At 42.2% G+C, this 23,632-nt stretch overlaps 1 protein-coding gene across 3 annotated transcripts in view; it reads right to left on the bottom strand.

Moving 5' to 3' along the window:
- LOC129190316 (gamma-aminobutyric acid receptor subunit beta-3-like) overlaps nucleotides 1-23,632 on the bottom strand; it is a 76,142-nt gene that overhangs the window by 18,025 nt on the left and 34,485 nt on the right. For all 3 annotated transcript variants that reach the window (XM_054792899.1, XM_054792907.1, XM_054792915.1), the window contains 3 exons: nucleotides 7,824-8,044; nucleotides 4,760-4,842; nucleotides 4,092-4,229 (listed from right to left, as the gene is read on the bottom strand). In XM_054792899.1, the coding sequence (XP_054648874.1) occupies nucleotides 4,092-4,229; nucleotides 4,760-4,842; nucleotides 7,824-8,044 (442 nt within the window). The remainder of the gene's footprint in view (nucleotides 1-4,091; nucleotides 4,230-4,759; nucleotides 4,843-7,823; nucleotides 8,045-23,632) is intronic.

The following is a 23,632-nucleotide window of genomic DNA, read 5'->3' as shown; positions in this document are numbered from 1 at the left end:
GGCATTTATTTCCATACTGAAATAAATGCTGACATCACAAAACGCTTGCCGTTATCTGCCGTATCTCTGCGCACTGTCGGCTGTGCATTCATGTGGATGTGATGAACACACTCGCGGTAATGCCTCTCTTCTTCCAGGACGGAGCGCCATGGCCATCTTGTTTACGTATGTGTTCCACAGCGGAAGAATATGCGAGTGTCTTCATCATATTCACATGAACTTAACTGACCCCAATAACTAAGCGGAACTACGAACTATGACTTAGGAGACCAAGTGGGGGGTAAGCCGCTGTTGCTGGACTACACTGTCATACAACTTCATGTAAAAAAATCCAAACTATCCCGTTAACTGACATTAATTGAGATCTATCAGTCTGGAAAAGGTTAGAAAGCCATTTCGAAAGCTTTGGGACTCCAGCTAACCACAATAAGCGCCATTATCCACAAATGGAGAACACATGGAACAATGGTGAACCTTCCCTGGAGTGGACAGGAGTGGAGGAGGTCACAAAAGACCCCACAACAACATCAAAAGAACTGCAGGCCTCAATTGCCTCAGTTAAGGTCAGTGTTCATGACTCCACCATAAGAAAGACACTGTGCAAAAACGGCCTGCATGGAGTTCCAAGACCAAAACCACTGCTGAACAAAAACAACATTAATGTTCATCTCAATTTTGCCAGAAAACATCTTGATGACGACCTTTGGGAAAATACTCTGTGGTTTGACGAGACAAAAGTTTTACTTTTTGGAAGATGTTTGTCCCATTACATCTGGCGTAAAAGTAACGCCACATTTCAGAAAAAGAACATCATACCAACAGTAAAATATGGTGGCGGTAGTGTGATGGTCTGGGGCTGTTTTGCTGCTTCAGGATAAATGGATAAATGTGATAAATGGAACCATGAATTCTGCTGTCTACCAAAAAATCCTGAAGGAGAATGTCCGGCCATCTGTTGGTGACATCAAGTTGAAACCAACTTGGGTTCTGCAGCAGGACAATGATCCAAAACATACCAGTAAGTCCACCTATGAATGGCTGAAGAAAAACAAAATGAAGACTTTGAAGTGGCCTAGTCAAAGTCCTGACCTGAATCCTATTGAGATGCTGTGGCATGACCTTAAAAAGGTGCTTCATGCTGGAAAACCCTCCAATGTGGCTGAATGACAACAATTCTGCAAAGATAAGTGGGCCAAAATTCCTCCACAGCGCTTTAAGAGACTCATTGCAAGTTAACTCTTGATTGCAGTTGTTGCTGCTAAGGGGGGCCCAACTAGTTATTATGTTTAAGGGCCAATCACTTTTTCACACAAGGCCATGTTGGTTTGGATTTTTTTTTCTCCCTTAATAATAAAACATTTAATTTACATTACATTTAAGTGTGAGAAACATGCAAAAAAAAAAAAATCAGGAAGTTGGCGAATACTTTTTCACACCACTGTATATTTGCAATTTGTTCATGGTCTTTTCTGTAATTTTAAAACTGGTCCCTTTCTTTGGTCCACGTAGTGTTCACGATTGAGTGCTTTGCGAACACGCACTGTACACGGCAACAATGCTCTATAAAAATATATTTTAAAAGCTTTTCATGAAATCTGAGCTGGTAAAAGCAGCAACCAGGCTGACAGCATTTTGTTTTGATTTATTTAAGTTTCGCCACATAATAAGTTACTAAAAGTACCCAATCATGTCCTTCATTTATGCATGTTTATTTGTTACTGTGCAGCCTTTGGTCCCATGACAATCTTTTTTTTTTACATTTTTAGTCCAGACCAGAGTACCGAACCACACGTGTGTTGTGAGACAACTAAGAACAGCTAAGAAATATAATAAATAAAATACAATGAAGTAAGTTTTAATGAAAAATTTGACCATTTTGTCTAAACAAAAACAGATCTTGAAAAAGAGGGGTCATCTTATCAGGCTCGTGTTACGTTCCGGTCAATACATTAATTAAAATTTGCATGACTTGAAATATTTTTGAATTAACTGTTATTACACGCCCTGTGACTGACTGGTGTCATGTTCAGGGCGCACCAAGAAATCCTTGGCTTCTCCCCAACGCACTGAAGTCATTTAAACAAAGTCATTGCAAGAAAAAGGCACTGTATTGCAACAGACTGGGTTATGCTAGTAGTGACAGTTATGGACCAGTAATGTTATTCATGCTGCTGTTTGTAAATCCCAGAGGTCAGTTAAGGCGCCTTAGGCATGACTGGTTGTGACAGTGACATGTGATTGGTGGACAAAAAGTAAATGGGTGGGGGGTGTGGGGTTGGGGGCATATTTGGCAATGCTGCAAAGCCAGGCTTGGTCGCTGTATTGATAGCACCATATCTTTTGCAGTGAGCTCGGTTATTGCCCAAGTGATTCCCCCACACTGTTTTGAATTATCCATGCGGCGTGACATTTCGATCAACGGTCCCTGTCTTAGGAGTAATTTGGCTCGTCACGTGCACTGGTGTTCGGCATGTTAGCCACAATGGACCCTAATGTATAGGAAACTCTCATTTTACCCCTGATGCCAACGTTTTGACGCTATTTGTCTCATGTTAGTACTTATTTAAGTTAAAACACGGGTATCCAAAGTGTGGCCCGCGGCTGTTTTTTATTTGCCCTAGGCACATTTTGCAAGTACAATTAAACAAGAAAATAAACAGCAAAAATGGAAAAGAACAGCAATTATTTAGAAAGAAAAGTCATAACATTAAGAGAACAAATAGCTGAAATAATAAAATAAGCTGAAAAATTAAAGGAACAGATGCCATCATGTGAGAAACAAACAAAACAAAGAATAATGTTGAAATTTTTGGAAAATTAGTTTGGGAAAAAGTTCTAGTATTACGAAAATAGTCCGAATATTATGACAATAAAGTCATAATATTGCAACAAATATACATACAAGAAGAAAGTTGAAATATTTGTAAAAGCAAAAGAAAAATAGCTAAATAAAAAAGTACATTTCAGTTGTGTGGGCTGGATCATTGTTACTTCCAATCTCATTACTGAACAAAGTCAGTACAAAACCTAGAGTACCGTAAATTCCTGCTTTTTTCTTAAACTTTGAACCTTGCGGCTTATACAGCAGTGCGGCTTATCTATGGCTAAATTCTAATCTCCTTTACTTCAGAACTACTCCTAATTGTTTGAACACTGTGCTGCTCGCGAGTCAGTGAGGAAACAGTAACTCTTTCTTTGGCAGGAGCCAATCACGAGCTATCAGTGCTCTGACAACGACCTTGTCAACCCATTGGAAATTGTATGAGATCATTACATATAACAGTATAACAACATAACAGTCTGACTCACGGTGTCATCTCACTGAGAACAACATTAAATTCATCACGCGGCAACATAATACTCCAAAAGTATACCTCAGAAATAAGCAAAAATGTACCAATACAAGTTTAAAATGAAAGAACCCAACATTTTAAAGTTTTCCCATAAGGCATTGTGTCTGAGCAATGCATTCATTAGGGTGCTGCAATGACGTCAGCCTCCCTCTGGGCCCTGTGCTCCGGGCTCCTCTGGCTCCCCGCGGTGGACAGAGGCAGCACTGCCGCACCATCCATCTATGTTGCTTGTCCTCCAATGAACTGCTCTTCTGGCAGTAATTCTTTATGGGTAGATGTTAAAATAGCAGCTGTTTGTTATTTTAAACTCGTATTGGTACATGTATTGTATATTTTCTAGGTACCTTTTGAGTGTTAAGATGCTGTGTGATGGATTTAATGTTGTTTGTAAGATGAAACCGTGAGTGTTATATTGAGTCATGACCTGCAATTTCCAATGGGTTGAGAAGCTCATCGTGATTTTTTTTTCAAAGTTCATGATTGGCTCCTGTCAAATAAAGAGCTACCTGGTCCTCACAGACCCGTGCGCACCTCAATATGTCATTTTATGACATGGATATTTGTGGTTTATACACCAGTGCGAAATAATCTGTTTTTTCCTCTAAATTTAGTGGGTGCGGCTTATACACCGGTATTTACGGTAAACCCAGAATCTGAGTAAACCTGCGACCTTGTGCTGTCAAAACCATGTTTAGACACATTTGCATTAATAGTAAATCATTCATTGTGGACATTTACCTGTGGAAAACACTACATTTCTGGAAACCAACTTGTAATCGACAATGGAAAACTGTGGCAGCTCGATGCGCGTCACCCCCGTGACGGCTGACTCGCCTCCTTTCCAGTAGAACTCGATGTCGTCTGTGGTGTAGCCATCTGCACGAGAGGAGAGACACACACGAACACCAAGGTGTAACCATCTGCCTCAGCATCACTGGAGAGCGAGATATGCAGCGTTGCTAATCATCCAACTGCACTGTCATTTGGGAAGACGGGAGAAAAAACATGTTTGAAGTTTCTTCCAAGAACCAGACATTGCTTTGAAAAGTCCGTTCTTTGGTTCACTTCAGTTCACAAAAATGGTATTAGTGTAATTAACCCTTGGTGTGTAAAGACTGCATCAATAAATGTGACCAATGCCGAGCATTAATGAGGTTTTTTTTACATTTAGTTGAGGAAACAATTCAGTACTTGATTTTTGTAGTACAGTGTAAGAGACAATAATATAAATGAAACGTATCCTTTGGTAGCAACCACTCACTCTTGCACAGAAACACCCATACTAACTGAATCATGCGCTTGTAAAAACCTGGCGATGCTTGGAAAAGCAACGCTCCACATGCATTGTTTTACACCGCCTGTGCTGCAAAATGACAGCTCGGGCAACATGAGGTCTCTTTACTCACAGCTCTCTATCTCCAGAGTGCAGTTCTGCTCATCCAGGGGATACCTCCTGAGATCCATCATGCATGCTGCTGTCGTAGTTATCCTGCCAAAAGAAGACATAGATATAGGGGACAAGACGACACAGGAATATATTTTGGATACTGTATGTAGTTGGCAATGCAGTGTGTGGAAAGGAAGATGGATAGGTTGTGAGGAAGGGATTGTCTAAAAAATGTTACATATCAAGGCAATGACACCGTTTCAAAAATAAAAAATACTGTATACAGCCAGTGCAACCTACTTAGCCTTCCGAGTTATGACGCTTTGTGACGCACGCACTGCTGTACATTAGAGTAACACACACAACATGGAGTGTTAAGATGGTATTCTGAAAAGATCCTCTACTATGAAATGGACAGTGATAACTACGAGTGTAGTGGTCTCATTAGTGAGACTTCCTCCTCCCAGTAGTCCTGTGTCTCGTTCCCTTGCAACGCCCCTTTCAGCGTACAAGACAACCAAAGCAATAAAATAATTTCTGTCTTTTCACGCTGTTATTTTGGTGGAGCTTTTGGAGCTTTCGCAAGAGGGAAGAACTGGAAATTATGTACTAAACAAAAGCCGACCAATCATGGCTCTTTGGTCCGTGTCAACGTTGACGCAAAGTTTGAATTATTTTGGAGATGCGCGTCAAGCTCCGTCGGAGGGTTCGCCAGTGCCGTGACGCGTAAGCGGGGTTGGGCATCGAGCATCGATGGAAACCAGGACTAAGGTTCCAATTTTCCCAGGATCATTCATTTTTAAAAAAATTTCAATTCCTCATTTCGATGACCGACCAGCTTGCCTAGCGGGAAAAACGGCCGCATAACACCATCTAAGAACAAGCCAGCAGGAAAGAAGCGTCTGTGCTAAACCATGCAAACTTTTATGACCTAACTCTGAAAAGAATCGGGAGCGAGAATCGTTAGGCACCGGAATCGAAACGAGGGATTGGAATCGGAACCGGAATCGCTCAAATTCAAACGATGCCCAACCGTACGTATAAGCATATTTTAGCCTTAGATACTTTATCTCCAGATTTATCTCCAAGAGAAATCCACAATGAAATTCAAACCTGAATTGACTGCTACTGTACGTATGTATGATGAAAATACACAACACATTTCAGTTGGCGTCCCATTCCAAAAAAATAGCCATTTTCCATCTTGTGATAAGTTGACAAATGGTGAAACTGAAAATTGGATTAAGGCATGAGCTTGGCAGTTGTTGTGCGCGCTCACGTCATTTGGGTCATGACGAGGTGTTGTGTTGTTTTATGTACGAGCTCAAACGGCAGATAAGGAGACAGGCGAAAATAAGCAGCAAAGTCAAATGCAAATTTGCGATTTTGAGGCCAAGTCTACCCCGACTCAAAGCTGGCAACTTGGCAGTTTGCCACCGCTTGTCTTTATTCAGTTAAGACTCTTATGAAGCTTTGAAACCCATTATGTGAACACATTACATAACTACAATTACAGTAACATCAGGTCTGCAAGATACGGACGATCATTGTGTGTTATCTATAAAAGTGTTGGCCTATGTGACTATTAAATACCTCTCGCTTGGACATTAGATAAACTAATGCTCTAACTAAGTAAATGCATTAGGTAGTCACCAATTAGTTCAAACCATATGACATTCTCACTAAATTGTTACAGATGGTCCATCAGTGCCCCGTCTTAGGTGCACAAACGCCATGACCATCATGAAGGGTAAAGATGGTATTCTTCAACATGTGAAAGGATCTTTTCCTATGAAATGGATAGTGATAACTAAGCAGCATAGTGCTCTTTCTCTCCCTCCACTGCAACGCCCATTCCACTGTACAAGACAAGCACGGGAATGCTGTAAAAGTAAGGAGTTGTTCTCTTTACTCATTGCTGTATGTGATATGTCTTTCATGTGTTCTGCGTACTGTGTGAGTGACTTAGTTGTTAATTTAGGTATAAATTCCGACTTACACTAATACACGGTTTACACGGTCGTCATAGGAAAGGAACTCGTACAAAGACCGAGGACCTCCTGTAACCTGTAAACATTGCCATGTCTAATCCCTCATACGGTTCACAATGTAATCATAAAAACTACAGAAAATACTACATTGCTGATTATCAGCATCGAGCAGGCTGCCTGTGTTGTAAGCGATGGTTATTATTCCTCTGAGTCATTTGGAGATGGAGTAACTCGCCAATAAAGACTTGTACTTTTATAAAAACTCACATAAAGCCAAAGAAAAAGACAAATAAATTAGATCATTTTGCTGGCTAGGCTCTATTTTGAAACTCTTACTCTGCAAGTAACTGCATAAAGTGCATTATTAAATGAAATCTCACCAAGTCAGTGTATTGGCAACCCCTACCTGAAAATTATCAAATGGCTCATAATGTACCACTGACCCGCCGTCATGCTGTCATTCATCTCCTGAAAGCACTGAGAGGTCTTTCAGTATTCCACCGAGCTAAGTGCTATGAACTTGCATAATCAAATAAGATGCGACAAAACCGTCCGCACGCGCGCGTCTTGGCAGACAAATATGCACAGACACACCTTCCTATGCACTTTAATCATTCAAAGCGTGCATCCATATTTATGGGTCGCACAAACTCCTCAGATCAATAGAAATTCAAAATGAGGGCTTTTTGAAAGAAATATCAAAGAGCAAGTGACACGGCTGCAACTTCTAGCTATTTTTATATTGTATTATTTGTGCATGGGGCCATCTTACTCGGTCCCTTTTCCTTTCAAAGCAAATGCTGAGGTGCCCTTGAGCATGACACGTAATCCTCTGGTAACTCAGAGGCCAGCAACAGAGAACTGCCAAATAGTTAGATTGGGAAAGTGTAGCAGTGTGAAAGATTTAAACACACTGAGTTAACTTGACACTGGGACATGTTAAAGAAATCTTTATGATCCAGAAATTGATTTTGAAACCAGTTTTGGGTGAGATATAGTAATTTGGCATTGCCCCGTTTCATTTAAAGCACTGGCACCATCCAACCAAGTCAGGGACAGATATTCAATGTGAAAGTGCAGTAAGTACCTTACCTGAGGCCGTAAAGAACGGTTCCATCTGGATGAAGACGGATCATGCGGTTTTTGACGGTGACTCCGTGGACAAAGGACTTCTTGTCATTGAGGAAATAGGTGTCTGGTACCCAGAGCTGGTCTGCTACTCTGTTATCCAAGGTGAGGTTGAGCGGGATTCCAACATAGGCTAGACGTTTGTCCCTCCAGTACTGCTGGAAATACATCGTCAACGTGTAGTCCTGTGAGGGCACACAAGTGGAGCGGAGAATGAGCGTAGGTAAGTCCAACTTGGAACAAAGGTAACTCAGCCTGCCTGCAATTGCTGCTTCTTCTCAACCTCCGGCTACATGTGACTTCCTCAATGTCATGTCTTTTGTCAATGATGCCTGTTTTGTTTTTCTTTTAGAGATGTGTTCGGGGCACGTTAAATATGTGCTCACTGACAGGCGGGGAGAAGAGAAGAGAAGTGAGCAATAAATATTGTCATCCAGTGGCATGAACTGCCCCAATCAATTAACATACAGAATAACCCTGAGAGAGGTGCAATACATATATAGGACTACGACCATTGAAATGTTCAATGCCAAAGTTGTTAATTTATATATGCTGCGGCACGGCATCCTCTAGAGGTGCCTTGCTCTCTCTTCTAGAACGCAGCAACCATTACAGTAATGTGTGGGTGAGCTGACTCACAGAGTTGCAGCTTTAGTGGAAAGTTTTACCTACAACACATCAACCTTTGCTGTTGGGCTTGGTGATTCACAAAGGCTCAGTGTTAAGTGAAAATGACATCCGAGCGATTTGAAATGAAATACGGTGGAACCTTGGTTAGCGTCATGAATTCCTTACAGAAGGTCCGACTCTAACCGAAACGTACTCCAGCCGAATCAGTGTTTCCCAGAAGAAAAATGATCATTTAAGGTTACTTTTTGTGAATTCCAAAAATAGCTAATGGCAAAACAAGAAGGTGGTGTCCGTGTTAATCTCGCTGCCACATCATGTCTTTGTCAACAATCACGTCTTCATTCCATTCCATTTAATTCCGTTGTCTGGGTCGTGGGGGCAGCAGTCTCATTAGCAAAGTCCGGTCTTTGGCCACCACCACGGGAGACACCCGGACTAGAAGCCCGAGCCACCTCAACAGGCTCCTCTCGATGTGAAGGAGCAGCTGCTCTACTCTGAGCTCCTCCCGGATGACTGCGCTCCTCACCCTGTCTCTTAGGGTGAGTCCTGCCACCCTATGGAGGGAAAACTCATTTCAGCTGCTTGTATCCGCGATCTCGTTCTTTCGGTCACGACCCAAAGCTTGTGACCACAGGTGAGGGTGGGAACGTAGATTGCGTCTTCAATGAATGTAAAAGTAATCTTCAACGTTAATTTATTCCTTTCATTCGCCATGTATATACATTTAGAGTTGTTTTCTGCATGTGAAACTATACAGTGTTCCCTCGCTACATTGCGGTTCACCTTTTGCAGATTCGCTGTTTCTCAGATTTTTTTAAGTGCAATTTAAAACATTTTTTTAACAGCGTATGAACACGCATTGTGTTCTGCGTCCTTGTAGTGTATTAACGATCTATGGGTGCTCTGTTGAGTGTCTGTTATTGTATTTCCTACTGCTACCAGTAGAGGGTGTTGTATACTCATGTTCGAGTCAGATGTCTGTTCCCCACCTCCTCAGCAGGCTAAATATAGAGCCACAACAGTCCTGATTGGCTAAGGGAGAACCTGGCCATTGTGTTCTGCGTTCTGAATGACTGTAGACCACTGTCAATCAATCTCCTTCATGCAGCACTGCCGTGTTTCCTGTTTGCTAGCAATCACAGGGCGCCATTATGGAATACTGTAATTGAATCTTCCGTTAATGGAGGACTACGAGGAGGAGTAAAATACTACAACAGCAGCAATTTGTTTTAACAAGGACGCAAAAACGCTACAGCTGAACGGCGCCAGGACGAGGCACATCAGAGGAGTGAACGGTGAGTCACTTAATTTCTTGTGTCCAAGAGATTGATCATTCAAATTCAAAAGAAATTTGAACTTTGAGCGTGTTTAAACAAGAGAGAAATGTGAGAAAACGTGAATGCCTGTCTGAGAAAAGTGTATAAAGTGTATTGTGAGGGGCTTTACAGCCTTAAAACTTCACAGATTTCTCCTTTCTCCTATTTTGGGAATCTATCCCCCGCGATAAACGAGGGAACACTGCACCTGTAAAATAAGAAAAATATTTTGAAACTGTAACTTTGTTAGTTAGCAAGGAACAACAGAATCAACGCTGTTGACATCATCGATGGCCGACGGAGCTGACCTCCCGGTTCCTGTTTCCATCTATTTGCAAGCTGCTAAAAAGGACGTTTTGTCTTAAAAATTCACTAAGAACTCACAGTTGGACTCATGCAGTGTATTAACAGAAGACGCGCCATATTGTAAGCTGCAGAAAATGTACAAAATGTTGACATCAATTTTCAACTTTAACCGAAAAACGCTAACCGAGGTTCCACTGTCCACTGTCAATACAAGGACTTCTGTGTCAATTCATTCACCCATCCAGGATTACTGGAAACATCACTTTCCCCTGAATCACAATAGTTTTGTCCATGTAGCATGTGTAGGTTTTCAGTCAATTTAAATGAGGTGATTCACGAGAATTACAAAACATGCTTTTTCGCTCAAAACGGCATGCTTACATGCGGGTCTGCTGCCAAACTATTGTTAGATTGTCTCCTTAGAGGACTCGACAGAAAATATGCTAATTAACACTTGTCTTGTACAATCCTCTGAGGTCATTCACAATTTGTTATTCTAAAAGGCATTTTCCGTTCCACAAAAGCAAAGACTAAGAATGGACAGAATGAGAGTATCTGAGGCGACGAATCTTATTTTTGTAATTGACTTAACAGTACTCAGTAGACTTGCTGGTGGATGAAAAAAGTGGCATTGCAGGATTGTCAGAAGTTCATCGGTAGGAATGCAAGAATTGTTTTGCGTTAAAAAAAATAAGCAGAGGCAGAATAAGAGGACAAAGCCCCTTTTCCACCTTCCGTGGCACATCCCCCATTCTCTTTCTGCTTGTCTGCACCCCCACACCCTTCTCTGCTTCCCGCCCTCCCTCTTGAGCCAACGCCATGTTCTCCCCTCTGCCCGCTGTGGCTCTGAAATGAAACCAGGCTGCACCAACCTAGCACTGGCAAGGCACTCACACCTGCTGGTGCCGCAGCGTTCGGAAACAAAGCAACAGACATATTCACGTGCAGAAATGTGTCAGACCCAAACGCTTACAAAACACCGTCACTTGACGCCTTGAGGATGAATTTATCCAAAGCTGACAGTAGATTTATCATTTGATTCCAGGCTAAATGGTGATTTATTCTTTTGGTCCGAGTGACAACTCAGTGAAGACATGATTCATGCGCAAAGATATGAACAGCAAAGACCGTAGTCAGCACACAGGACGCAGATTGTGCACACTGCTTGAGAGGCACTGGCACTGTGCCTCTGGAGGGCAGAAAGTGATGACCAAAATATGATAAAATAGTCAAGTCACAGGACAACACTGAAGACTATGTCAGCGTATAGAGAGACAGTAGGAAAAAAGAATGGAAAAGTTGGAAATGTACTATGAATTAGGGATGCGAGTACTGGCCGATTTCCGGAAAAAACACATGATCGGCATATGCCGATAAATGGCTTTCAAAGCCGATCACAAACACCGATCGCCGTGCGGCAGCGACATGACAATTCATGTCATGACAAAGCACGCATGACATGAATGTGCATGTGTGCTACGTCCCGTAGGGTTGCCAGCACCCGTGTTGAGCCGACAAGGGACGCACTTGACACATATAACGCTACAGCTGAACGGCGCCAGGACGAGGCACATCAGAGGAGTGAACGGGGAGTCACTTAATTTCTTGTGTCTAAGAGATTGATCATTAAAATTCAAAAGAAATTTGAACTTTGAGTGTGTTTAAACAAGAGAGAAATGTGAGAAAATGTCAATGCCTGTCTGAGAAGAGTGTATAAAGTGTATGGCGAGGGGTTTTACAGCCTTAAAACATATACAATTATTGTAAAAAAAATGAAGTTGGCTACTTCGCAGCTTTCACTTTCACCCCATCGCTGTATCAAGATCTTCAAGATATCACCAATCGTATCGGATCGTGAGGTACCCTGAGATTCCCAGCCTTAATTGAAAGGTGTTTTGATGGTGATCAATTCACAGAGGGAATGTGACAGCTAACCCTGTTGTTCCCAGCAAGTACTGCCCCAGCTAAAGACGTGTACCGCTTTTGTCACGACACTACCATTACTTCACAATACTTGTCCATATGCTCGTAAATCCTGATGGCTTCCAAGTTGTCCAACATTTGAGATATACCGTACTTTTCCTGAATGTTTTTGGTTTTTGGTCTTTTGGTTTTTGGACCTTGGTTTTTGGTTTGTTTTTGTACATTTGAAATTTGGTCATCCACTGTGCTTGAATTCTTCCTGGTAGGTTTTACATCATCTGCAAACAGCAAATCTGAGGCCATGGTTCTCAGCCGCAAAAGGGGTTGGGAATGAGGTCTTTCCTTAGGTGGAGAAGTTCAAGTAGCCCGGGGTCTCGTTCACGGGTGAGTGAAGGATGAAATGTGAAATCGACAGGCCAATCGCTGCCGCGTCTGCATTAATGTATGAGAGTGTTGTGGTGAAGAGAGACCTGAATGTACCGGTCGATCTATGTTCCCACCCTCACCTTTGGTCATGACCTTTGGGTTGTGACCAAAAGAACAAGGTCGCGGCCGAAATGAGTTTTCTCTGTAGGGTGGCTGGAGCCCAGTCATCAATGTAGAGCCGCTGCACCTTCTCATCAAGAGGAGCCAGTTGGTGGCTCGGGCATCTCGTCTGGATGCATCCTGAAACCCTCCCTGTTCCGAGCATGCCCACCTGGGAGGAGGTCCCAGGGCAAACCTAGGACACGCTGGAGGGATTATGTCTCACAGCTGGCCTGGGAACGCCTCAATGTCCCCCCAGAGGAGCTGGAAGAGATGGTCAGAGACCGGGAAGTCTGGACTGCCTTAGTGAGACTGGAAGAAAATAGACGGATGGATGCATGGAGGTTTTACTTCAACACTTTTCCACAAAATGGAATTAGATTCCTGCATCTTTTGGAGTTTGGAACTATCAAGATGTATTTTTTCATTACGTTAAAACAACGACATTCAGCAAAATGTCATTAGAGTATCTACTTACTATCTAGGTTACAGCACTTCCAGAAGGTAATAATCCACCAGGAGCTTCCAGGATCGGAAAAGGTTACACTTTCTATCAGTGGATAGATCACACTAAGCTCTGGAAATTACATTTGCTGTATAGTGCTGTTGATTTCTTTCCTCCATTATTACCATAACTTTACCCTTCATCAATCCGTGCGAATGACACTGCCTAACACCCCTTTCCATCGTTCCCCTGAGAGATATCATGCTTCGGGTTTGTATTACCATTTCCCACCAGTGTCAGCAGGTGGGCAGTCCAGCTAGCGCAAGAATGCCGCGTAAGACATGAATAATTGAATTTAACTGTGTAGCCTGTACAAACATGCGGCCGAGGGATCCTCATCAATCTTGCATGGATACAATCAAAATGAATTTGTAATGGGTAGCGCATCTCCGCGCTAACTGCCCTGCAAGTTGGGCTCAGATTTTCTGTGCTGAGGATGAATTTGTGATAATAATTCCGCAGAGATAATACAAGTGACCAGTGCAGATGATTAGACTCAATTATTTAATTTAGCCACGCAGATAATCACCTTCATTTGTGAGAATTCTGATAACCAGTTTTGGCTGTGAAGTGACCCATATTTAATGAAATAATTCCCTCTGCCGCGCTGTCATCCTGAAGACCCTGTTTTTACAGGTCTGTGGCATAATCAACCAAAAACGATGCACTCTTACTAACAGCAACCTCCAAATGAATAAGCGCTGTGTTTTTAGTCATGAATCATGTGAAACGCACCCTTTGACCCAAAATGAGTAGGATTTATGGCAAAATACAGCTCACATTTTTAACAAAACACGTCGGCTACTGCTGGCGATTGCATGGTTTGCCACATGGCATATGCTTCCCATCCTCAGCAAGTGCCAGTTGTGATCATTCCAGAACAGAAGGAGAAAATGCATCAATACGCAGGAAAATAAATCACTACTTCTGATAAGCATCAGTGCCGCAGAGACATGAAAAATAAATGGACGCAGCTCCGACTTGCTGCTTTTTTTTTTTTTCCCTCCGCCTCAACTTCCCATTCGTGGTGCAGGAGTGAAAAACGATGATATGATATGTAACCACCACGTACTGCATATGAACCCACGTTCACTAAAGCAATTTGAGTCACTTCAGTGTAATTTCAGTGCGTTCCCTCGGGATGCCCCTCGGGCCGTATGTGTGGGGGGATTCCCTCAGTGGGTTCCTATCACCACTTTATGGCGCTATAGAAGGGTAAAAATAGCCATGTCCCTCCGTGATTGAATTGGGCATGTACTTCTAAATGATGGTATCTCCCTTCACCATATGGGATCATTTCCAGGCTGTCTAATATTCCATGATGTATTGCTTCATAACAACCTGAGGAGGACACAGCGAGGAAACGAGTCATACGTGTTTTCTTTTAATAACAGGTGACAAGGTGACACTTCCCTTTTTTAATTGGCTTATTATTTTCCTTCATTTACTTCTTTTTTTATCTTGAGTCTCTTAAGGCTGTGCCCCATACTGCCGTTTAACGACTCCGTATAAATATGCACGTCAGACATACAGTATGTGTCATATGTAGGCAAATTCAACATTTAGAGCATCATAAGTAACGTCCAACTACTGTACGTCTGCGAAACATCCGCTTAAGTATGAGTAATGAAACGAACTGTTGAAAAACGTCGATCAGCATCCAGGAAGTAAACAGTTATAGCTCCTGGACAAAATGATATTTGGAATACTATTATGGAATGCTATTATTTTGGAGCACTATCACACACACACAAGGTCCTGCTCAACCAACTTGCTGAGTCCCATGAGAGACTTGCTGCCCCGCAGGAGAGGGAGCCTGACAAGGACGAGCAGGCTGCCTACATGAAATATGTGAGTACAGCGGAGCGTTGGTTAGCGTCATGAATCCGTTCTAGAAGGTCAGATTCAAACTGAAACGTACTCCAACCGAGTCTACTTTTCCAAAAAACAAAAATGTTAACAGAAAACAGGTTTTTTCACATGCAGAACACAATTCAAAACGCACATAGATGACAAATGAAAGGGACAGATGAACATTTAATATCGCTTTTACATTGACTGATGACTCGTTGTTGTTGAGTCGGCTACGAGGCAGAAGGGACGAGCAGACATCCACACGCACGCCACCTTCGTGTTTTCCTATGTGTTATTTATTTCAGCAGCGTTTCTGGCCTTCTTTATCAAAGTGTTAACACTTGCAACTTTTTTTGGCTCCACTGTGAGTTATTTTGCAGCCGTGATCCAGCGACGGAGCTGGGCGACAACGACCTCCGGTTCCACTTTCCATGCTAACGCGGTGCTAAGAGGGACTTTTTCAAATAAAACTATGTCCGAAACACAGTTGATTTCATGCAGTGTATTAATAACACAACAAGACGCATATTGCACCCTAACCGGGAAATTTACGCAAACCAAGGCAAACGATTTGCGTACATTTTCGACGTCAACCAGAAAATACGCTAACCGTGGCGTATGCTAACTCAGGTTCCGCTGTATGTAACGTGCCATGGCATGTTCCGTGGCTGGACAACAAGCTATCTGTGGTGCAGTAGTGCGGTAACACATGAGAGTCGCAAATCAGTTTGAAATTTTGAACACGTCCACAGTCAACATGGAGATACGTCCGTAAACCAGTTGAAAAACGACCGGAAGAAATCCACGCCTTCGTTTTTCAGATGGAAGCAGGCAGTTGGACAGAACCTTTACGAACCTTCTTAAAGGATAAGGCTATTTCCGGATGAGATTTCTCCCGTTACTGTGCTGGTCATATCTCAGGTGTCAAAACGAGCCAGAAGAGAACAAACAGAGCACCATAGTCGATGATGCGCAGCTTAAATCAGCCAGCCATAAAAAAGACAAGCATGTGTCTTCGCTTGAGCTGAGAAACATTAACTGACAACCTGAATGGATCTTCGATTATGTTTAGTGATTATGTTTATTATGTTTTCACGCTCTCGGTGCGTTTTTCTGAAAGCTTCTATCAGACACCGGCTTTCCCTGTAAAACTGCCAGTGACACGCACCGCCTGTGCTCTTAGCATCTGTGTGACGTGGGGCGATCATGAACCCTTTCAGTAGGTTAACACCATCCAGGAGGCACCTGCTTTCACTTATTCTAAATCTTTGTGACCATTACTTCATCCAACAGCCTGCTGCCTCTTGAGGCCAATTACATTCCATCAGTCAGGAAACAGGATGGTGGATAAAAGACATGCGGGTATATGAAGCCACACTGCAGAGAAAAGATATTTAGCATCACTGTGAGACCTATATAAGATAATGAGGGTGACACACTTAGTGCATACGCAGAAAGGCATCCAGTCGTTACCATACTGATGTGTGAGCTTATTCTCCGAAACGAAATGCACCAAAAACAAGTAAAAGTCAGGGGGCATGAATAACAGCTGGGAGGGGGGAAAAAAAAGAACAAACAGGCAGCAGGAACATTTGGAGAAAGACGGATCTTTTCAACGCTTCATGATAAATGTTTTCTCTGTCTCTCTTACGCCCACGTGCAGCCGTGGGATGACTCGCTTGCTCAGCCTGTTAGTGCAACACATCGCTGACCGTTTGCCCACGTGAGGGTCTGTAAATTAATTCCCCCTAAAACAGGAGGTGCTCGTGATGGGATGAAAGGCCGTGACACCTCGTGCAAAAGCAAATACTGTTAGTTCACCTCGGCACTACCCAGATATGACAGTTGGAGGAGGCATCCAGACAGTAAGCAAAGATGAAACTGAATGAAATCTCCTTATGGGACAAAATCTTTTGCATTTTCCAGTTTATCTTGCATGTTTTTGACCGGCTGGTGCGTCAGCAGAAATGACTAGGAACGAAAAATACATGAAGCGTTCTCCAAACCTGCTGACTAAAAACCAGACAAGGGAGTCAAAATTTAAAGTTGAGGTGCACTCGAAACTTATTTTATCATTTTTATAACTGCACAATGTTAAGTTCATGGAAAATAGTGGCAAATAAAACCTGACACTCACAAAACAGATGTCACCACATTTTAAATATAATGTTTTATTCACATGGAGGAATTTGGCCCCATACCTATAGCCTAGCTTCTTGCTATGCAGCTGGTGTGTGTTCAAAACAAAACAGAAGGCGTTCAAGGCGCTTCCCGCGCTAATTTAACACGCACGATGGTGACGGATGCAAAAGGAAGCGATTGCTATTGTGTGTTTTGCAAACAGCACATCAATAATGATGTCCACTGCAAATCATTTTACAGGATGCAATCACAGTTAATATCAGAGTCCACTCAATGAAAGCAAAAATATTCATGTCAGGTTTTTGTGTCCTTTTTTCCAATATCCAGGATTAAATGATCAATCAAGAAAAGACCAACTCTACACTCTAAGCCGGGTCCTTGAGGGTGGAAGGACGTTTGCCCAACCGGTCTACTGTATATGTGTTTTGTGGATTGGAGAAGGCATTCGACCGTGGTCCTCGAGGAATTCTGTGAGGAGTACTCCAGGAATAAATGGTACCGGACCACCTAATTCAGGCTGTTCGTTCCCTGTGTGACCGGTGTCAGAGTTAGGATGGCATTGCCGGCAATAAGTCGGACCCGTTTCCACTAAGTGTGGGACTCTACCAGGTCTTCCCTTTCTCACTAAGTCTGTTCATTCCTTTTATGGACAGAATTTCTAGGTGCAGCCATTGACGGGTTCCAGTTAGGTGGCTGCAGGACTGGGTCTCTGCTTTTTCAATCTACGTTCCTACCCTCACCTACGGCCATGAGCTTTGTGTAGTGACCGAAAGGACAAGATCATGGGTACAAGAAGCCGAAATTAGTTTCCTCCGTAGGGTGGCTGGGCTTTCCCTTAGAGATAAGGTGAGAAGCACTGGGAATGCCTCAGGATCTGCTGGGAGGAGCTGGACGAAGTGGTCAAGGAGAGGGAAGTCTGGGCTTCCCTGCTTAGGCTGTTGCCCCTGCAACCCGACCTCGGATAAGCGGAAGAAGATGGATGGATGGATGGATGGATCAAGAAAAGACAAAATCTTATCCAAGATTAATTTTATTATTTTATTATTATATTTTGTTATTACAACCTATGACTAACCCTTTCAAAATATGTCTAGACTAGAAGATCCTTGTAAAGATCTCTGCAGGTTCAGAGAATGTGTGCACCTAGACCACCACTCATTTCCTTGGCCCGCAACCTCCATGTACTTTCGTTGAAAATGATAGTTGTAGTTTTTGCATACTGCTTGGTGGAGGTAATTACTTCAATTGCAGTACAGTGGGAATGCTGTATACAATTCGGCATTCAGTCATATTAAAGGTGATTAACTTATCTTTACCCTTGTATGACCATCGAGAATATTACAATGTTACTTACAATGTTGCCTGTCCAGTCACAAAGCCAATGAAAAAGTATATGATGCCGTTTGAGCCTGGAAGATTCCATCAAGAATTTCCATTCGAAATCTAAACAAAGCTAAGGTCCACCAACAATCTCTGAACAGATTGTTTTCCACCTTACAGGTTCCACGCTACACTCCATACTGCAATAAGTCCAATACGGCTATTATGATATCTGGACTTATCAAATATACAGCATGTTTCAAGGCACGCTGATTGTGCACATATTCTTTAATAGTAATATTCAAAACACAAGGACATTTTGAGGACATGTACTGCTTCGCCTTCAGTAATCACTGCCTCAGCAGCTTCTTCTAATCTATTCTGCCTGACTCTGATCTTGTCCCCCGTATGTGTTGCTCATCAGCAGAGGCCTCGGGCATGCCACAAACAAACCTCCAAGGTAATTAGTGCGCCACTTCCAGGCCCCTTTAGCATCTGCTGGTTGAGGGGCTTGCCCCCCCATAAAGGCGCAGGAGGCAGCGGAAAAACCTGCCCTGCCAGTTGGACGTGCCAGATGCTTATTCACTGTGCTGTTTTCTGTTTCAATAAATATTTACATCTAACAGCTCTCCCTTGCCCAAATTTCTGAAACTTTGAATCTACTTGCTGACCGGTAAAATTCATTTTGTTAACAAAGGACAGAATAACAAATGGAAAAATAGTGTCAAGAGAATACATACCCTCAGTTCCTAAGTACATTAAAGGCCACAACATTATAACCACTTGCATCATCAAATGGTCAGTTTTGTAGTTTGCCGTGTTTAAACCGCATTGCATTGCATCATGCTGAGATGCATGATGTTTTCTGATATTTGTACACTCTGACGTGGCAAAATGAGCCTAAATAGTACAAACAACTCAGATGCAGTGCATTTGTATACCTCTACAAAGTACAACCATAAAAATAAACACATTGTGAAATCAGTCCCTCGTTGACAGTTGAAAGTTGATGTTGTGTTTGTTTGTTTGTGTTGCAGGCTTTTCAGTGTCAAGTCAAAGTTTGCGGACTGTGGGAGGACGACGGAGGGCCTGCAGACAACCCCCACAAGCAACATACAAACTCCACAGAGAAGGCCCAAGCCGAGCTACCTTACATGCTGAGCAGCAGTATCTAATGTGTTAAGTCCTGGGTTCCCAAAGTGGGGTATGCGTACCCCCATGGGTACTCCAATTGTTATGGGGGGTACGTGAATAACAATGAAAAACAATTAGCCTCACGGCACAAGGAAAACGAAGCAGAAAGGAGACAGAGCATGAAGTCGTTCCTTGCTCTGTGTGCATCATTTGAAGAAGTAAGTAAGTTTGATGATTATTTTGTACATTAAGAGTAATTAATCTCAAAGATTTCATTTATATTGGTGTTCTAATCCCTGCACGGCGCAGTGGTGAAAACCCGTCACTGTGAGTGGGGATGAAAATGAGTCTACTGCTTTATCGTGATTGTTACACTTTCCCTTTCAATTTGGTATTAAATTAATATGCAGATTTAGTGAAGCTCAACTCAAACCATTCAAACAGATGGATGCCAACGTCCAACTGGCATAAAAGGTATGTAGAATGATTGCTGATCTATTTATCAGTGCTCATGTGAAACTTGATCAACATTTTTGACCAGGAATTACTATAAAATTAATTAACAAATTATTTATGTTCTATATTTCAAGTTAACAAAGATAAAAAAGGGGTTTGTTTTTGAAGTGTGTAGGTGGAGGGGATACGCAGGGGGTACGCAACTGTAAAAAGTTTGGGAACCGCTGTTCTAAGTGTATTTGCACTTTGCTTTTGTCTGGTTTGTGTATTTCTCAGCGTTTCCTCTGCAAGAACACGCCAGCAAATGACTTATAATGTACTTACTTGTACTTAGGCAACACTGCAAAACAGTATATTGCCAGAGAAGTATTTCTCTAACAACGTGTTTGTTGTTGTAGGTGTTGTTTGCAGTGGTGTCGGACTGGATTGCATCATACTGACAGCTGCTGTCAAAATAAAGGCCCTGCTGTGTAGCTAAATAAGGTAACCGAAATATTAAAAACAGCATACTTCAATAAGCATCAGTTATACATCTTTCATACGGCAATTGCAATGGATCACTGCACTGTGTAGGTGTACTTAGTGTTCTGATCAGTGAGTGTTCACGTACATTAGAGCAGTGCTTCTCAAATAGCGGGTCTGGCCCCTTGGGGGGAGGTGGTGACCTGTCGGGGAGGCATGAGAGGCAGGGGGAACTTTCAATATGAGTGCTGACCTGCCAATTTTTCACACTCAGCTTGAATTTTGACCTTTGATACGCTTGTACGCTTCACTGCTCTCCATTTTGTTGCATTTTGCTGGCTTCAGTTTCGAGTTAAATCTGTACAGTACAGATAAATAAATAAATATTATCAGGCTCTCAACAGTATTTCAAGTCAGCGGGACAAAAATGTCAGTCCCCTGGGTTGGGGGCGGGGGGGTTGACGGAAAATAATTGACAACCACTGCATTAGGTGACTCAAGGAACTGTTAATTAATTACTGAAATGGTGAAACAATGAACAGCAATATGGTTCCCTAAATACAGGATCCCAAAAAGCACTTTTGTCCACACCTTTCGTCATGCATAAGGTAGCAAAAATCCATTTCTTTCTCCTTGCTCCAATATTTGTGCATGTACATTTCTGTGAAACATTCCATGCCTTCCTTCTACCCTTCTCATTTGTGTTTTATATTTTGTTAATTGACGTCCTCGTCGAATTGACACAATTGGCCATGACGCGTGTGCTTGGAATGACGCAGCAAAACAAATATGTTTACAACGACAAATCATTTTTTTTTTCTGTCGCTTCTTCTTGTCACAAGCAAAACTGAGACGCCTGTGAGTGATTTGAGAGGTGGGAGGGGCCCACAGCAGCACCCGCTGCTCTTTGAGAACAGCAATACATGCTTTCATGTCAGAGTCTCTATAAGTCTGCAATAAAACGAGAAAAAAGTCGCTGGTAGTTCTTTAAAAAGAGCTGCTAGGGGGTTCTGAATACAGTAATCCCTCGTTTATCGCGGTTAATTGGTTCCAGACCCGACCGGTAATAAACCAATAATAATAAATAATTGACTTTCCGCAGAGAAAACCTGATTACGACCGTTGAAATTTAACCTTTTAATATTATTAGAGCACTCTACACATGAAATAACACCCCTATAGTCACCTCTACACTCATATTACCCAATATATTAGACATAATATGAGACAATAAGGCATTTATGACATACATAAGACTCACGCTCATGTATGTTGCTGTAAATGTATTCCATTGTGAGGGCAGCTGAGTGGGGGGTGGAGTTTTTCAGAGTCAGGTTTAGCTCGGCATGGGTTACGGCCGCAATCAGTTCAAAAAATAACAATAATTCAAACCTGCAATAAAAGCCTGTTGTTCCTGTGATCAAGTCTAGTGCTTGTGTTTCTCTAACTCTGTAATTTTTATGTTTGAAAATGCTTAATATAATAAATATGTAAACATTTGCTAAACTATGCATATTTATGACAAAAAATAGGCCATATTCAATCACAAAACAGCATGTTTTATTAATTAATATATTTTTAAAACGTAATAGACTGAAGCCGTGAAATGCAAAGCACAAAGTGAAGAGGTATTATAGTACTCGCTAAATATAGTGACAAAGTTACTGCATTGGCAACACTGGTTCCTCCTGCTCCGTCTTCTTATTCCCTGGCAGACCAGTTGCGTACGAGGTGGGTTAAGAAGTCGAGTTACGATGCATACCTCCATCTACTGTACGGAGTTGTAACGACCAGCTACATCGACAGAGTCCCATCATAATGTGTTTAAGAAGGAGAGCAAACAGGTAGTTCCAAATTTGTGATTTTGAAATGAATGTGGGTATTATAATGGGCACCATTATAACTCTTGATACATGATACATGCACTGAGGGATGACATTCTTGACTTCCGTGTCGTCTGATTAAAGTTTGAACACCTCAGCGAGTCCAGTGCTCAAATAATTAACTTAATTCTCTGACTTTAGTTGAAACCTTACTTTGGCCACGCGGTGTCTTCACTTCCAAACTGTTACATTCACACTGCATGGTTGCAGCATCTCCGGAAAGGATTGATACCTAATTTCTGGCACTTGTTTCAACAGTCCTTCAACTTTCTGAACTGGTTTGCCAATAATGCCTGTGGGGAGCTACGCTCGGTTGGCGAAGTGGCTTCAATGGCTGGAATTGCACAGAAATGAATGCAGGAGGGTGACTATTTGGAAAGGCTTTTCTCCCCAAAAAGCCCCGAGAGTTGTGACTCTGCTGTGGCTGGATAAAGCATGACACTGTCACAGTCATGATTCATTTCCCTCTGATGAACCCTCACCCAATTTATTGCAAGAACGTGATTTTTCTGGTCGGGGACCAAGGGAATGTGCTTAAAATGATTGCAATTTGGCGCCGCTGAATTGAGCATGTAATTGAAGAGGAAGTATCACAATAAATGATAGTAATGATGCAACTCCTATGATAACAACGAAGCCATAAACGCCATTATTACACTATAAAAAGTACGTGAAACCTTCACACGTCTCAAATGGATGATCAGCAGTTCAGTTATTTACTGGACAAATCCCCATAAATCAGAAGCGAGAGCAGCGTAATGTTGGCAGTGGACCCCCGTGATGTATAGCGAGGTATCAACTGAGTCTAATCCCCTCATAATAACAGAAACAGACACACTCTTTATCACAAAAATTAGGGGCACATAAATGTAATCTTGCTGGATGCAGAAGTTGCTAAGGGAATTGGAAGGTCCAACCCAGGACTCACCTGGTGAAGTAATCATTGAGTCATTAGTATTGATCAACAGCCACCCACATATGCATCCCCCGAGGATGCACCACACAACAAACAATCTCTCACATGGTAAACTGGATATGTGCTTTTGTCAGTCTGTCTGCAGTGATGTTAAAAAGCGTTCAGCCCCTTCCTGAGTTCTTATTTTTTGGTATGTTTATCACACTTAAATTTCAATCAACACAACTGAACACAAAATGCAGTTTTTAAATGAAACTTTTTATTATGCAGGGAGAGAAAAAAATCTCAACCTGCATGGCCCTGTGTGAAAAAGAGATTGCTCCCCTGTTAAAAAATAACTTAACTCTTTCACTGCCAAAGACGTTTATTTACGTCTTTTGCTTTTTTTCGCGGGAGCTACA

The sequence above is a fragment of the Dunckerocampus dactyliophorus genome, chromosome 1 (genome assembly GCF_027744805.1).
Source record: "Dunckerocampus dactyliophorus isolate RoL2022-P2 chromosome 1, RoL_Ddac_1.1, whole genome shotgun sequence".
Classification (NCBI taxonomy): Eukaryota; Metazoa; Chordata; class Actinopteri; order Syngnathiformes; family Syngnathidae; genus Dunckerocampus; species Dunckerocampus dactyliophorus.
Note: the sequence above shows the minus strand (reverse complement) of the source record. Positions and strands in the feature narration are given on the sequence as shown.